We start from the raw sequence: 15,087 nt of genomic DNA, 5'->3' as shown, positions 1-15,087 counted from the left end.
AGGGGAGAAGTTTGCTGGTTTGCCCAAGCCAGCATGGGAGTACAGTCACCCAAAAGGCAGGCAACAACCCTTCAGGGCACTGAGGAGCCGAGCCTGGGGGACAAGTGGACAGAGGGAGTTGGGGCACCATGGGTGCTAATCCTGGAACCTTCAATGTCTGTGCGTGGGGCGGGCTGTGGGAAGGTAGCCACTGGGTCCAGGCCAGGGATGCAAGGTCACCAATGAACTGTGCACTCTGAGTGCACAGTTGGGACAGGGCATCCCTGGATGTCCTCACACACCCACACCACTGGCAGGCTGTGCAGCAGCAGCAAACACAGCAGAAGCACAACACTGCACAGCAGAACCGGCAAGCGGAGTCCCTTCCTCCTGCAGTGGCCCTCCAGCGCCCTCTACTGGCCAAGATTAACATATCCCTGCAAAGGAGAAATGTTCAGAGTTCATCCCATTATCACAGAGCAGGTGGTGAAGGGTGAATTTGGAGCTTAGCCATTAGGAAATTGGACATGCTGCCTGTGACAATAGCTTCACTTAAGTTATCCTCTGTATTTTATTCTCCTGGTCTGTAAAGTAAAGGGATTAGACAAGAATCAAATTCAGCAACTTCAAACTCGCTTTATTGAAAGTCGTTGAGAAGATATGAGCAGTGGTAGAAAGGAGGGTGAATAAAAGACAATCTCTGCCTTCTTCCTGTGGAAGAGACAGACAGTCAAACAACCAATATGAATCAACGGCAGAATGAAACTCAGGTGGTTAGGGTGGACCCCTTCCAAAGCCCTCAATCAGACTCCTTCCCCAGCTACTCCTGTACTGCCCAGTGGACCCATGAGCAAAAAACACAAACAAACAAAAAACCCTTTTTAATAAGACCAGAGATCCAGCCTAATAGATAGCATGAAAAGATTTGCTTCCAAATGACAAAATAATTCTATTGAGTCAGAAGATAAATATAGACTGGGACAAAAATATTTGCAATCCACGCAGCAGAAACGTTTTTATAATAGAAAGTCCATGAGCCCACCTTTAATATCGGCCAAGGAGCAGCTAATTCTCAGGAAGAAATGAAAACTGGCCAACAAACATAGAAGAGGTGCTTAACCCCACTAGGAGTCACAGAAATGCAAATTAAAACCATAATGAAGTAGTACTTTGGAGTTTGGGAGGTTTTGTTTTGGTTTGGTTCTGGTTTTTTGCCCACTGTGTTACACAGGTTGCAAAGCTAGGTAATATCTATCTGTGGGTGTGAGAAAAATTACGCTACTGTCAGTGGGGGTGTGAATTGCTACAATCTATGAGAGATATGTATCTATTAAATTTTAAAGGATGCTTACAGTTTGAGGCTACAGCCCCAATTCTAGGAATTTACCTAGAGGACCGGAGGGGTGGGTAGGTGAGAATATATGTACGGAGAAACTCATGATAGTATTGTTTTTAAGAACAAAGCAAGCTGGAAACAACTTGAACGTCCGTGAGTAGGAAGTGGTTGAGTGAAGTGTGGTACATCCTATTGTAGTTAGAAGAATGCCAGCTGCTGAAAGAAATCAACACAAAAATCCAATGGTTTAACACTACGGTTCCCTAACTGCACCGAGGCGTCCCAAAGTACCCCATCAAACTCACAGGGCTGCTATGGGATATTTTTAATTTCTGAGGGAAACGGTGATACATCTGTAGATTATCGTATGAAATGTTAACCTGAGTTAGTACACAATTTCAACATTAGGTAGCACTACATTTTGTCCGGTGGTGTCATTTCTTTACAGAGCTGCATTTCCAGTGGTCACTGTGGTAAAAAGTAAGTACCATGCAAAAATCGTTTCAACTGGAAGGAGGGTGGTAGTTTCCAGTCTGATTCCAAGGCTGCAGAAGTTGTACCATCTCCAACAAGCTCACGTGTCCTGTTAGGAAGTAAATGTGGTTGTTTAAGAATAAAATATTTAATCTTCCTATTAACCATATGACTTTTTCAGATGGCTGCTACGTGATCATGACATAAATAGTCACTGAATTCTTTGGTTCTAACAACTTAGTAAATGAACCTGTAGATATTCCTTTTGTATTGGGGTCCCATGAAAAAAATACTGAAACACTAAGGGCACCGTGACCTGGGAATTTGGGCAACCTCTGGCCTAACACAACAGAGGTATATTTCTTACTAATATAACAGTCCAATGTGGGTGTTCCTGGCCTCCACCAGCTCCCCACCACATGGTGTTTAGGGATCCAGAGCCTTCCATTGCATGCGTCTGCCATTCTGTAGCACCTCCAAGTGCTCTGCTTTGAGCCACAGAAGGAAGGAGAGAGTGTAGAGAAGCATCTGCTTATAAAGTTCAGAATAATACATAGAACTTCCAATATTCCATCAACGTAGACTAGTCATATAACCCCACCTGGATGCAAAGAGGGGTGGAAGACGTGATCCTGAAAGGGCAGCCCCTTCTCAGCAACAATTCTACTTTATGGAAGAGGTGAGGGGATATCCTCTATGAAGTTTTGATTCAACTAGCCACTGTTGGAAGACAAACGCATACATCACATTTGTGCACATCTTGAGAGCAGCACACTGACTGCCCTTTGTTCCAACATCTTTACAAGGATGTTTGTAGAGCGAACAGCCTTGGAAGATATAGGACCTCCCTCGGGAATAAGTGCGGGCACGCTTACTGCCTGTGCCAGTTATCAGTGGATTGCCTCTCAGCTCCAAATTCACCCTTTTTGCCTGCTCTGTGAATTTGGAGGTGGGCTTTGGAATAGGTCTCATTTGTCAGCCAGTAAGATGTGAAGCCTTACCAATAGAGGGTGCTAAAGGGACACCGAAGAAGCAAGAGTTTTCTCTTCTTGTTTCTGGGTTAGCTCACTCACCAGGCTCCTGAAGAACTCGGCTCTGCTCCGCTGCTCAGCCCTGCACAGTTTCTCCAGCACTAGGTTCCGGCAAGGCTTAGCATCCTCCAGTATTTGACCACTGCATACCTTGTCTAGTGCTTGGCTCGGGCGGCAGAGCATAGCCAGGAGCCCTAGACAGTGCAGGCTGGTGGCCCAGTTCAGGAGCTGTTCTGCACACCCTCGCCTCAGCCCCATGCACAGCAAGGGCCCCGCAGGACCAGCCATCCAGAGAGCTGACCACCCACCTCCATGCCACACAGCTGGCCCCTGAGACCACCCCGTCCCGGTCACGCACAGGAGTACACCGTGCTTCTGAGAAGGTGGGCTTCTCAGCTCCTGCTTCCAGTAGCATCCAGAGGCAAGCCGCTTGCCCAGGCTTGGCAGCTCCCTGTGGATGACCTTCCTTGGGGCCCCAGAGGGGTGGCCTCCAGCAAGTGTCACCAGCGGACACGTCAGCAACCTCTCTGCTGTAGAGTGACCAAGGCCATGTCCTTGCCGGTGACATCCGGGTCTCAGCTCTGGAAGGGGAGGACTTACCCTTGTCTTAACCCGAGAGGAGTGGTTGCTCTTTATTTTTCTTCCATTCCTTTATGCTTCTGAGCTCTTTTTAGCTGTCAGGAGCCAATTCCCTGTTATTCCACTCTGTTCATGGATCTTTACACTAAAATTTTCACTGTTCAAACAATTGCATGGTTTCTCTCTCTTGCCTGGGCCCTAAGTAATGCATTGCCTATTATTTAAAAACAAACTAAAAAGCATTTCAGTTCCCTAAGCTCAGGGCTCCTCTTCTGTAATGAAATCCACTGCATGTTCAGGTCTCAGTATGGCCCTCTCTGCATTGCCCTGTGGGACCCGGGGCTTGGAAGAACTGGTCCAAAAATGCTGACATTCTGACTACTGCTCCTGATGTGAGTGATAAATGACCGGGCATCTCATATCTTCTAGCAGCAACCATGGGACCGTGTCAGCCCAACTTTGCAAGTTGGCTAATTATGCCAGACTCTATAGTATTTAACCGCCATCTAAGCCCCGTCTATCTTATAAAATACTATGCAGTCATTAGAGATTAAGGTACACCCTTACATACCTCCATAATATATTCTTAAATTAAAAATCAAGTTCCTAAATATTTTAACAGGATCCCATTTCATCTTTTGAAAATCTTACACATAAATGTAGTATATTGGCTGTTCACATGGGTTATTGTGGGAGTGGGATGGGAGAATGAGAAGAAGAAGACAGCTAATTTTTGCTTTACTCGTTCTGTACTTTTTGAATTGTTACAGTGAATCTGTGCCACTTTTGTAATAATAGGGATATTGCATTTGTTGAGATTTTTTAGAACTGGTTGCTCTACTAAGGCCCTTACCTCAACACTCTTCCTTTCCAGCCATCCCAGAATGTGCAGCCTTGCTCTGCCCAGAAAATTCCAGGTGCTCACCTTCCAGCGAAGATGAAACAAAACTAGAATGCAAATGCATCCCCAGTTACAAAGGCGATGGCAGACACTGCGAGCGTGAGTAGAACTTCGATCCTGCTGGTTTATCCATTGAGACGGTTAGATCCCTCAACAGAAAAAACCTCACAACCTTCTTAATATTAACGCAATGACCACTTCCGTTTCTCTCTGTGTAGTTGCATGACATATATTAAAAATTCTAAGCAAAATCTCATCATGTGGTAGCTCTTCAGTAAATGGCAAGTTCTCATGTTATCAAAGCACATATATAGGTTTTTACACTTTTTTAATTAATTTTTATTGGAATATAATTGATTTACAATGTTGTGTTAGTTTCTGCTGTACAGCGAAGTGAATCAGTTATACATATATCCACTCTTTCTTTTAGATTCTATTCCCATATAGGTCATTAAGAGTATTGAATAGAATTCCCTGTGCTGTACAATAGGTTCTTATTAGTTATCTCTTTTATATATAGTAGTGTGTGTGTGTGTGTCAGTCCCAGCCTCCCAATTTATCCCTTCCCCCTCCACTTTCCCCCCTAGTAACTGTACGTTTTTCTTCTTCTGTATCACCTAAATCAATGTTAAGATAGAATGTAGTTTGTTTCTTTCTTACTTCTTCCTTCCTCCCTTCCTTTTTTTTTTTAATAAATTTATTTTATTTATTTATTTTTGGCTGCATTGGGTCTTCGCTGCTGTGCACGGGCTTTTCTCTGGTTGTGGTGAGCGGGTGCTACTCTTCGTTGCAGTGCGTGGGCTTCTCATTGCTGTGGCTTCTCTTGTAGCGGAGCACGGGCTCTAGGTGTGCGGGCTTCAGTAGTTGTTGTACGTGGGCTCAGTAGTTGTGGCTCGTGGGCTCTAGAGCACAGGCTCAGTAGTTGTGGTGCACGGGCTTAGTTGCTCTGCGGCACGTGGAATCTTCCCGGACCAGGGATCGAACCCGTGTCCCCTGCCTTGGCAGGCAGATTCTTAACCACTGCGCCACCAGGGAAGTCCCCTTACTTCCTTTCATGCTGTTTCACTTCATGAGTGGTTGTGTGTTGGTTATGAACATGCTATCGGAGCCCGGCTGCCCAGGTATAAATGCCAGGTCTGCCTGTTACTAACAATATGACCTTGGAAAAATGCTTTAACCTACCTGTGCCTCCATTTTCCTATCTATGAAATGGGGATAATAATAGTAACTACGCTAGACGGTTGTAAGGATTAACTGAATTCACATATGGCAAATGCTTAGAAAAGGGCCCGGTACGTATTATAAATTCTATTAATATCAGTGCTTTCTTTCATGCGATTTTATATTTAAATCCACACATAGCATGGCATAATAATACATCATCACAGTACTTGTAATTATAATTTCTAATGGCCATATGTAAATCTTTTTGGTCAATGGGGGTGATCAGGAGGGTAAGATGAAATGTTTTTTACTCTCTCTCTTGAAACTGTTGAATTGCCTTTGCAGCTTGGATAAGCTGTGATTTGCAATCCCTTCACAGTTCAGTTTTCCTTCTCCTTCCCTGAGTGTGGTAACCACCTTATTTTGTCATTGCTTCTCCAGCCATCAACCCATGTTCGCAAAACATCTGCCACCCTCACGCACGGTGCACCTACCTAGGACCAAATCGGCACAGTTGCACGTGCCATGAGGGCTACCACGGGGACGGCCAGGTGTGCTTACCAGTGGACCCCTGCCAAGTTAACTTCGGAAACTGCCCTACAGAGTCCACGGTGTGCAGATATGATGGGCCCGGACAGGTGAGCTAATGATGTTGGAACTGATGAGAATAGAAGTAGGACCACCCGCTGAAGGTAAAACTGTGCCGTCTCAGTTCTCCCTTTCCATGCTCAGGTCGGGCTTCCTGTCCAGACAGACCTCCGTGTGCTTGGGGTCAACCTCAGGGAGCCATGATCTACCCTCTGAACTCGCGCTTTCCCAGCTCTCCAGTCGAAACTTCACTGTCTCCTCCATCCCAGTCCTGTTTGATGATTGACAACATATATACACATAGCTCAAATTCTATTAACAAATTAACTGTTAATGAAGTCTTGGGAAAATATGTGATTGACTTTCCCCTGCATTCCTCCAGTCTCTCTAATGTCTTTTCAAAGTGAGAGGGGACTCTTAGGACCAAAAAACTCTGTCCCAAAGGGATGAATGCTGATAAAATGTCAGGCAGCAAAGACAGATTTGTAGGGAGGAATGAAGATACTCTGGAGTGAGACATATGTGATTCTCTAAATCACGTCATGACCTTGACAGGTAAAATTCAGCCTAGCCGGGAGACCTTTGCTCCAGAGTCCAGATCAAAGAGCCCTTTCCTCAATATCTCATTCACCCACCAAATATTTAGTGGGTGCCCACTGCAGCCACAACTGCATGTCAAGTGTCCAGTGGAGGAAACCCATCCACACAAGAGACTACTGCTGCCTGGGTGAATGGAAAGCCTTCAGTGTCTGACCAAACCCAGTCATGGTCCCCAGCAGAGAATCCACCCGATCTCATGTCCGAGAAAAAAAATACATCGTATGACATTTCTGCTATCAATTTCTGAGGCTAGCTTGTAAGAAATTCAAAGGGCTAAATTCTCATCCTCTAAATGAGGTCCCTTATGGGAAAAGTCATGTTACATCATGAACCAAAGCCCCAGGACCTTGGGAGTGAGATTAAAACATATACTTTGTCACTTTAAAAATGGGTCCCAAGGCATATTTTCAAGTCTTAGAAACCCTGCATCGTTCACACAGAAGCAGTGCCTTCATTATTCCAGAACAGCATTCCTCATCCTCGACATGATTAGCGTTTTGGACCTGAGAATTCTTTGTTGTAGGAAGTATCCTGTGCGTTGTATGATGTTTAACAGCATCCCTGGCCTCTTGTGGCACTGTCCCCCAACCCTGTTGTCACAATCAAAAATGTCTACAAGCCCAGTGTCCCTTGGGTTGAGACTCCCGGTTGAAAACCACTATTCTAGAGAAATAATACCTCCCATCTGAGCCTCAGTCTCTACTCACCTAAATCTGAAAGCGGGAAGTACGGTGCCAGGGAGGCCCAGGGTTAGCAAACCAAAGAACTGAAAGTGTGAACTACAAGCAAGATGTATGAGTTTCCAAACAGATGAGATGTGAACATGATTTCCAATTCTGGATCTGCTGACAAATTTTAGTTTCAACCCACACTTTAGACCTACCCCAAGTCAGCTTTTATGGCAGAATAAAGATAGGAATTTAAGAAGAATGTCAGCCTAAGTGACTAACGAGAACACTCTTTGCGCTTCTCTTCCTATCGACTGAAGGCTCACTGTGAGTGTGCGGAACACTACCGCAACTTTGTCCCTGGAGTGGGGTGCAGCGTGACCGACGTCTGTGAGTCTAAGAACCCCTGCCACAGGGATGCGAACTGCACCACCATCGCGCCAGGTCTCACCAAGTAAGGCTTTCCAATTCCACCACCATCTTTCCAAGCAGTGAAGGTGGTGGCCAGTCAATGCGGAAACTTCTCGGGAGGTTAGGAAATGTGTCTTATTCAGCCTTGCACCACCCTCACATAGCACAATGCAAGGAGCGCAGTAGGGACTCGATACATCTTTGTATAATCAATGAATCATTCAGTAATGGCTTCCTTGATAATGACCGTGCCAACAGCCTGAAATATTGACCTGGCCTGAAAACATGGTATGAAGTGATCAGAGCGTGGGAGAAAGAATCCACCGTCACTGGGAAAACAGATGTCTATTGTGATGACAGAGGTTTGACCTCTAATGTATATGCCTGTTTCCGCAATCCATGAAATATTGCTTGTTAGTGGTGCAAAACAATGGGAAAGTGAAAACTAGGGAAAGTGAATACACATGAGTGGTGTTTCCCAGACTCCAGGTTTCAAAAGAAGGGGTGTACTGTGAGTTAAAATATTTGTGTGAAAATTCCCAAGGCAGAGGCAGCTTGCCTAGTGGGAAGATGCTGTTCAGAGTTTAAAGACCTGGGTTTGAGTCTCCACACTGGTATCTATCAGATTCATGACCTTGGGAATATGACAAGGTCTCTCTGGCCTCAGTTTCTCCATGTATAAAATGAGCACAGTGGCGTCTACTTCATACTGTTGTTGTGAAGATTCATGAGAGAATGTTCTGGAAACTCCTCTCCAGCTGTGTTTTGGTTTTTATCAGTGGGTGAACCAAACCTGGAACCCTAGCCTTTTGACTCCCAGACGGAGGCTTGCATCTTCGTGCCACTTTCGGGTCTCATTGTCACCAGCATCAGCAAAGAACCTGTTCTGCTGTAGTGAGCTCAAAGCCATGGTAGACATGGAACAGTTTCTGTGCTTCCAGAGCCCACCTCTGTCATTCCTTTTATAGCTGGGTCTTGAATGTGTAGATTCGCCCAGATAGGTTTTATGATCACTGTGTTCTCTCTGGGCAAATAAGTGTATCTGTATGCACTGTGGGTGGAGTGGAAAGAGCTTGAGTGTCAGAACCCCTGGATGCAAGCCCCAGCTCTGCTGCTTCCCTTACTCTGTGATTTCTATTTCCTCTGTCGTAAAAGGGGGACAATTGTGCCTCCAACCAGGGCTGTGATGAGGATTAAATAAGGTTACATTCATCAGTCTCTGAGTGGAACCTGGCACACAGAAATCACTCCATACACACCCTGCACACGCAAACCCCTCGCAGACGTGTGTACAGGCACGTACACACCTACACAGCTATGCATCCAGGCACGTCCTCTCCTGAAACCCAGGTTCTGACACTGACAACCGAACCAGCCAGCTTGCACACTTGGTACCATCCTCTGAGAAAGCTTGAGTAGAACACTTTAAACTCTTTCTTTTGTGTTTGAGAAGATAAAATCGAAAAATGAAACTGGAACATCAGAATAATAGAAGTTGCATTAAAACTTGTGCCTAGAATGTCAGTGGAACTAACCGTCGATTTTAGGGGTCTGTGTGTCACTCACAAACCTCTCGACATCCGCCCCCCTCCAAAACCTGACTGTCTTCAGCTGGGAAGAGGCCTGTGTTAAGGCTGGCTGAGTGACATTGATAAAATATGGGGCTGCCAGTAATTTAGTTCACCCCGGAGAGGGATTTATCTTGTTTATGCCTCCTCAATGTGGCCATCAGTCTATGCAGAGTATTCAAAGTCATGCAGCATTAGTCAGAGAAGACCACCCAATAAAGAAGAATGAGTTCCAGTGTGGGCTCCCCCACTCACAACTGGGGTGAACTTGGACAAGTCACATAACTTTCTGGAACCACAGTTCCCTCCCCTGACAGGTGGAGCTATTTCCCTGGGCAGAGCTGACAAGTTAATGTGTATAAGCCTGCTTTAAACTCTACACTCCACTTTCATTATTACTAAGAAGAACCATTACTTCCTGTCAGTTAAAATTGTGCCTTTCTATTTTTACGTGGCAGAGGTGGGAATTAAGGCATGACAGAAGAGAAAGGCATTCCTCTCTTATTTGAGTCTGCAAAGCCTGGACGTGACAGAGAAGGCATACCGGAAAATGGGGACATTAGTGACACTAATGACAGTGTTTATATGCAATGTGTGCAGGTTAGGATTCCTTAGTGTGAACCATCTTCCCAAGAATCCTGTCCGAAGCAATACGGTGCCTCGGCACCAGGCAGCAGGATCATGGGCTTTCCCAGACAGACCCAGTTTCAAACCCCAGCTCAGCCGCTTCCACATGTGTTCCCAGCAGTGTGACCCTCAGACCTGGGCAACAGGGGCCCCTGCCCTGGGCACTGCATTTTAGAGGGCCCCATTCTGGCCCTCCACTGACTACACCGGGGCAAGGAATCTGAAGGACGAAGGGGCCGTGATCTCCCAGAGCCGGAAGGCACATCAGAGACCCCACTCAAGTAACCAGGACCTCATTCTCTGCTCAGAGGGCTTGAAACCAGCCTCCGGAACCTGCACGGGCTCTTCCTGGGACCACTCCCCCCAGGGGATGGCCGAAGATGGCTGTTTGCAGAGGGTGTGCATGGGCCAGCTTTACCTCCACCACTGCCATCAACGCACCCTTGGCTCTAGTGCCACTGAGCTGTTTATTGTTCTTCAAACATACCCTGGTATTCCCCCAGCTTAGACCGTCCTTGCCTCCCCACCTCCTCTGAGTCAGACCAACACGCTGATCCTCTGCAGTGTCAACTTGAGTATCTTCACCTCTCTGATGCCTCCCCTGTCTTCCTGGTCCACTCAGGTGCCCCTCCCCCTGGGCTCCCAGAGAACCCTGGAATGCTTCTGTTATAATATTTATCACTGTAAACTTTGGGGGCACCTTATAATTTAACTAAATTTTATCCAACATTGAATATAAATAATTCCATCTCATAACATAAAATGCAGGTGGCTTGTGGGTGTTTTGAAAGCCTTGGGACAGCAGGTAAGAACTTTATACCTAGTAAAGAACCAATTTATAAAAGAGGTGATGCTATGAATGGGCCGTAGCCCAGCTGAGTCAGAAAATGGTCTCATAAAGTCTCAGACTTGTGGACCGAGATTTTAAATAAAAATTTAAAGAATATTTATGTCTCATACATTCCATTCAGCACAGAGACCATTAAAATAGAATTCTCCTGCCATCCTTAGGAAAGACAAGTTAAGTCTCTTTAGACAAAATGGATCACTGGCCTCATAACAACTTAGGGAACTTTCAGAGAGAAATATAAAAAGTAACTTATAAAAGTTACTTGTCTTTCTATTGACTTCACACAGAACTTACATAACGTACAGCAGGATTGGTTTTCCTTTTTTCTTTTTTTTTTTTGCGGTACGCGGGCCTCTCACCATTGTGGCCTCTCCCGTTGCGGAGCACAGGCTCCGGACGCGCAGGCTCAGCGGCCATGGCTCACGGGCCCAGCCGCTCCGCGGCATGTGGGATCTTCCCGGACCGGGGCACAAACCCGCGTCCCCTGCATCGGCAGGCGGACTCTCAACCACTGCGCCACCAGGGAAGCCCCCAGGATTGGTTTTCAATAGTGACTACTGTATCACTTCCAAGAGTTGCCGGTCTCCCTCTTTGTCACCTTACATTCCCCATCCTGAAGCTCAGTACTTACAGAGAAGGTTGATGTTTAAGTAGGAAACTGTCATTTGATTGTATTAAATAAGCTATTGTTTCATGGTTATATCTACCTTAGTGATTCTTCATAACAAGTTTTCTCAGCCTCGGCACTATTGACCTTTGGGGCCAGATAACTCTTTGATGTAGGTACTGTCCTGTGCATTGTAGCGTGTTGAGCCGCATCCGTCACCTCTATCCACTAGATGCCAGTAGCACCTTCACCCCCATTGTGATGACCAAAAATGTCTCCAGACACTGCCAAATGTCCCCGGGGCGGGGGGGCAAAATTGTCCCTGGTTAGAGCAACTGCTCTATAAAAGTCCCTAAGCCTCAATCAGTAAATGATCTCCCAGTCATTTGTCTGGCTGGGAATCACATATGCATCCTTTTAGAATTAGCTTAAAACGTACTTCCTCCTAGAACTTGTTCCATATTTCTTCAGGCAGAATTAGTCACTTCCTCCTCCATGCCCCAGCGCATCCTATTCAATCTATGGAACTCGAATCGTCTGTTTATGGACTTGTCCTGCTGCATTCCAGCCCCATCATTGTCATTATCGCCACCGTCTCCATCGCTCTCACCATCTGCCAAGTACTGAGCTTTTTCTATGTGTCCATCACTGTGCCAGCTGTTTTCATGCATTGTCTCTTCTATCTACAGCCCTAAAGGTGTTAGTAAACCCATTTCGTAGATGAGGAAACTGGGACTCAAAGATGTTAAGTAACCTCATCATGTTGCCATAAGTGATTTGTTTTCAGGTTCATCTCCAGCATGTGAGATGCTAGAAGAGCAAGGTATCTGTTGTTATCATCTTTATAGCTCTCTTGCCTAGCTCAGTTTATAGAATTAAGTAGGTACTTAGAAAATAATCAGTTCGGGCCTCCCTGGTGGCACAGTGGTTAAGAATCCTCCTGCCAATACAGGAGACACAGGTTCGAGCCCTGGTCTGGGAAGAACACACATGCTACGGAGCAACTAAGCCCGTGTGCCACAACTACTGAAGCCCACGCATCTAGAGCCCATGCTGTGCAACAAGAGAAGCCACTGCAATGAGAAGCCTGCGCAGCACAACAGAGTAGCCCCCGCTTGCAGCAGCTAGAGTGAAAGCCTGCGTGCAGCAGTGAAGACCCAACGCAGCCATAGATAGATAGATAGATAGATAGATAGATAGATAGATAGATAGATAGATAGATAGATAGAAAATCAGTTCAACAGTGAGGCACTGTCCCAGGTGCTGGAATACAAGGGAGAGAAATAAGGTGAGAGAAATAAGGTGGGATCCAGGTTCTAGGAGAGCGTGCCAGCTGGCAGAGGCGAGAAACCCTGAAGAGGTCATTTTGGTAAGATGAGTTGTGGTGGGGGAGTGAGTAGGGAGGCCGGGTAGGGCTGCCTAGGTCACACCTGAGCTATGAGGAGTGGGTGAGAGCACTGCCGGCAGGACACACAGCCTGAGAAGGGTATAACAGTCTAGAAAAAAAAGCGATTTGGTGTTGCTGGCATTTGCATGACGGCAGGAAGGACACATAAACAAGATCCCCCCCACCCCACCCTTTGTAGCCTTGCATGCGTGCTAAGCATTTACACTGCATCCTGTAGACAAAAGGAGTCCCTGAGAGTGTTAAGCACACAGATGCCAGATTTCCCTTTGGGGCAGACCCCTCAGGGCTTGTGTGAAAGACTGATTTGACGAGAGGAAAACTAAGGGCAGAAAGACCACGTAGGGAGTCATTGCAGCAATCCAAGCAGGGGTGATAAGACTCAGAAATGTTTGTTCAGCAAACTTGTTGGAAATATATCTGTGTGCAATGGTACCAATTTAGAAACACAAATGGATTAGCGAGTGTATAACTGTTCTTTGGAATCCTCTCCTAAGCATGAGCCACCTCTGTGGTATGCATGCCCACAGCATCCCTGCCTCTCTCCTCTCTGAAATGTTCTTCCCCTGTCTCCTGTTTGGTTCCTGACTTATCTCCAAGATTTTGGAGAATGTCACCGTCCTAAGCACCTTGCCAGTTTCAGCCAGCTGTCAGCCAGTCTTTGCCAGGTAGCAGTGGTTTGCTAGAGCCAGGGCTTATGGGTCACAAGAGCCAATGATTAAGTTTTCAGGAATGTGCCTGCTGGTTAGTGTCACAGTAGTTTGAGATTGGCCAAGGTGGGAGTGTGAACCATGGGAAATCGGCAAATGCTGCAAGGCAGGGCTATTTGTTCCCCCTGGAGAGCTGGATGTCTAACATCTACCAGCACACCACTGCTAGTGCCTTTTTTTTTTTTTTTTTTACAGCTTTATTGGAGTATAATTGCTTTACAATGATGTGTTAGTTTCTGCTTTATAACAAAGTGAATCAGTTATATATATACATATGTTCCCATATCTCTTCCCTCTTGCGTCTCCCTCCCTCCCACCCTCCCTATCCCACCCCTCCAGGCGGTCACAAAGCACCGAGCTGATCTCCCTGTGCTATGCGGCTGCTTCCCACTAGCTATCTGGTTTACATTTGGTAGTGTATATATGTCCATGCCTCTCTCTCACTTTGTCCCAGCTTACCCTTCCCCCTCCCCATGTCCTCAAGTCCATTCTCTAGTAGGTCTGTGTCTTTATTCCTGTCTTACCCCTAGGTTCTTCATGACATTTTTTTTTCTTAAATTCCATATATATGTGTTAGCATACAGTATTTGTCTTTCTCTTTCTGACTTACTTCACTCTGTATGACAGACTCTAGGTCCATCCACCTCATTACAAATAGCTCAATTTCATTTCTTTTTATGGCTGAGTAATATTCCATTGTATATATGTGCCACATCTTCTTTATCCATTCATCCGATGATGGGCATTTAGGTTGCTTCCATGTCCTGGCTATTGTAAATAGAGCTGCAATGAACATTTTGGTACATGACTCTTTTTGAATTATGGTTTTCTCAGGGTATATGCCCAGGAGTGGGATTGCTGGGTCATATGGTAGTTCTATTTGTAGTTTTTTAAGGAACCTCCATACTGTTCTCCACAGTGGCTGCACCAATTCACATTCCCACCAGCAGTGCAAGAGTGTTCCCTTTTTTCCACACCCTGTCCAGCATTTATTGTTTCTAGATTTTTTGATGATGAGCATTCTGACTGGTGTGAGATGATAATCTCATTGTAGTTTTGATTTGCATTTCTCTAATGATTAATGATGTTGAGCATTCTTTCATGTGTTTGTTGGCAGTCTGTATATCTTCTTTGGAGAAATGTCTATTTAGGTCTTCTGCCCATTTTTGGATTGGGTTGTTTGTTTTTTTTTTTGTTATTGAGCTGCATGAGCTGTTTGTATATTTTGGAGATTAATCAATCCTTTGTCAGTTGCTTCATTTGCAAATATTTTCTCCCATTCTGAGGGTTGTCTTTTGGTCTTGTTTATGGTTTCCTTTGCTGTGCAAAAGCTTTGAAGTTTCATTAAGTCCCATTTGTTTATTTTTGTTTTTATTTCCATTTCTCTAGGAGGTGGGTCAAAAAGGATCTTGCTGTGATTTATGTCATAGAGTGTTCTGCCTATGTTTTCCTCTAAGAGTTTGATAGTTTCTGGCCTTACATTTAGGTCTTTAATCCATTTTGAGCTTATTTTTGTGTATGGTGTTAGGGAGTGATCTAATCTCATACTTTTACATGTACCTGTCCAGTTTTCCCAGCACCACGTATTG

The 15,087-nt window shown here is 45.5% G+C and overlaps 1 protein-coding gene across 1 annotated transcript in view; it reads left to right on the top strand.

The window, feature by feature from the left end:
- The window catches only part of STAB2 (stabilin 2), a 163,505-nt gene that overhangs the window by 36,138 nt on the left and 112,280 nt on the right, over positions 1-15,087 (top strand). Inside the window, 3 exon segments of the mRNA XM_079935845.1 lie at positions 4,274-4,399; positions 5,906-6,102; positions 7,641-7,774. Coding sequence (XP_079791971.1) covers positions 4,274-4,399; positions 5,906-6,102; positions 7,641-7,774 — 457 coding nt within the window.

The sequence above is a fragment of the Stenella coeruleoalba genome (genome assembly GCF_951394435.1).
Source record: "Stenella coeruleoalba genome assembly, chromosome: 11".
Lineage (NCBI taxonomy): Eukaryota > Metazoa > Chordata > Mammalia > Artiodactyla > Delphinidae > Stenella > Stenella coeruleoalba.
The sequence above is the reverse complement of the archived record's forward strand: the minus strand, read 5'-3'. Positions and strand labels throughout refer to the sequence as shown.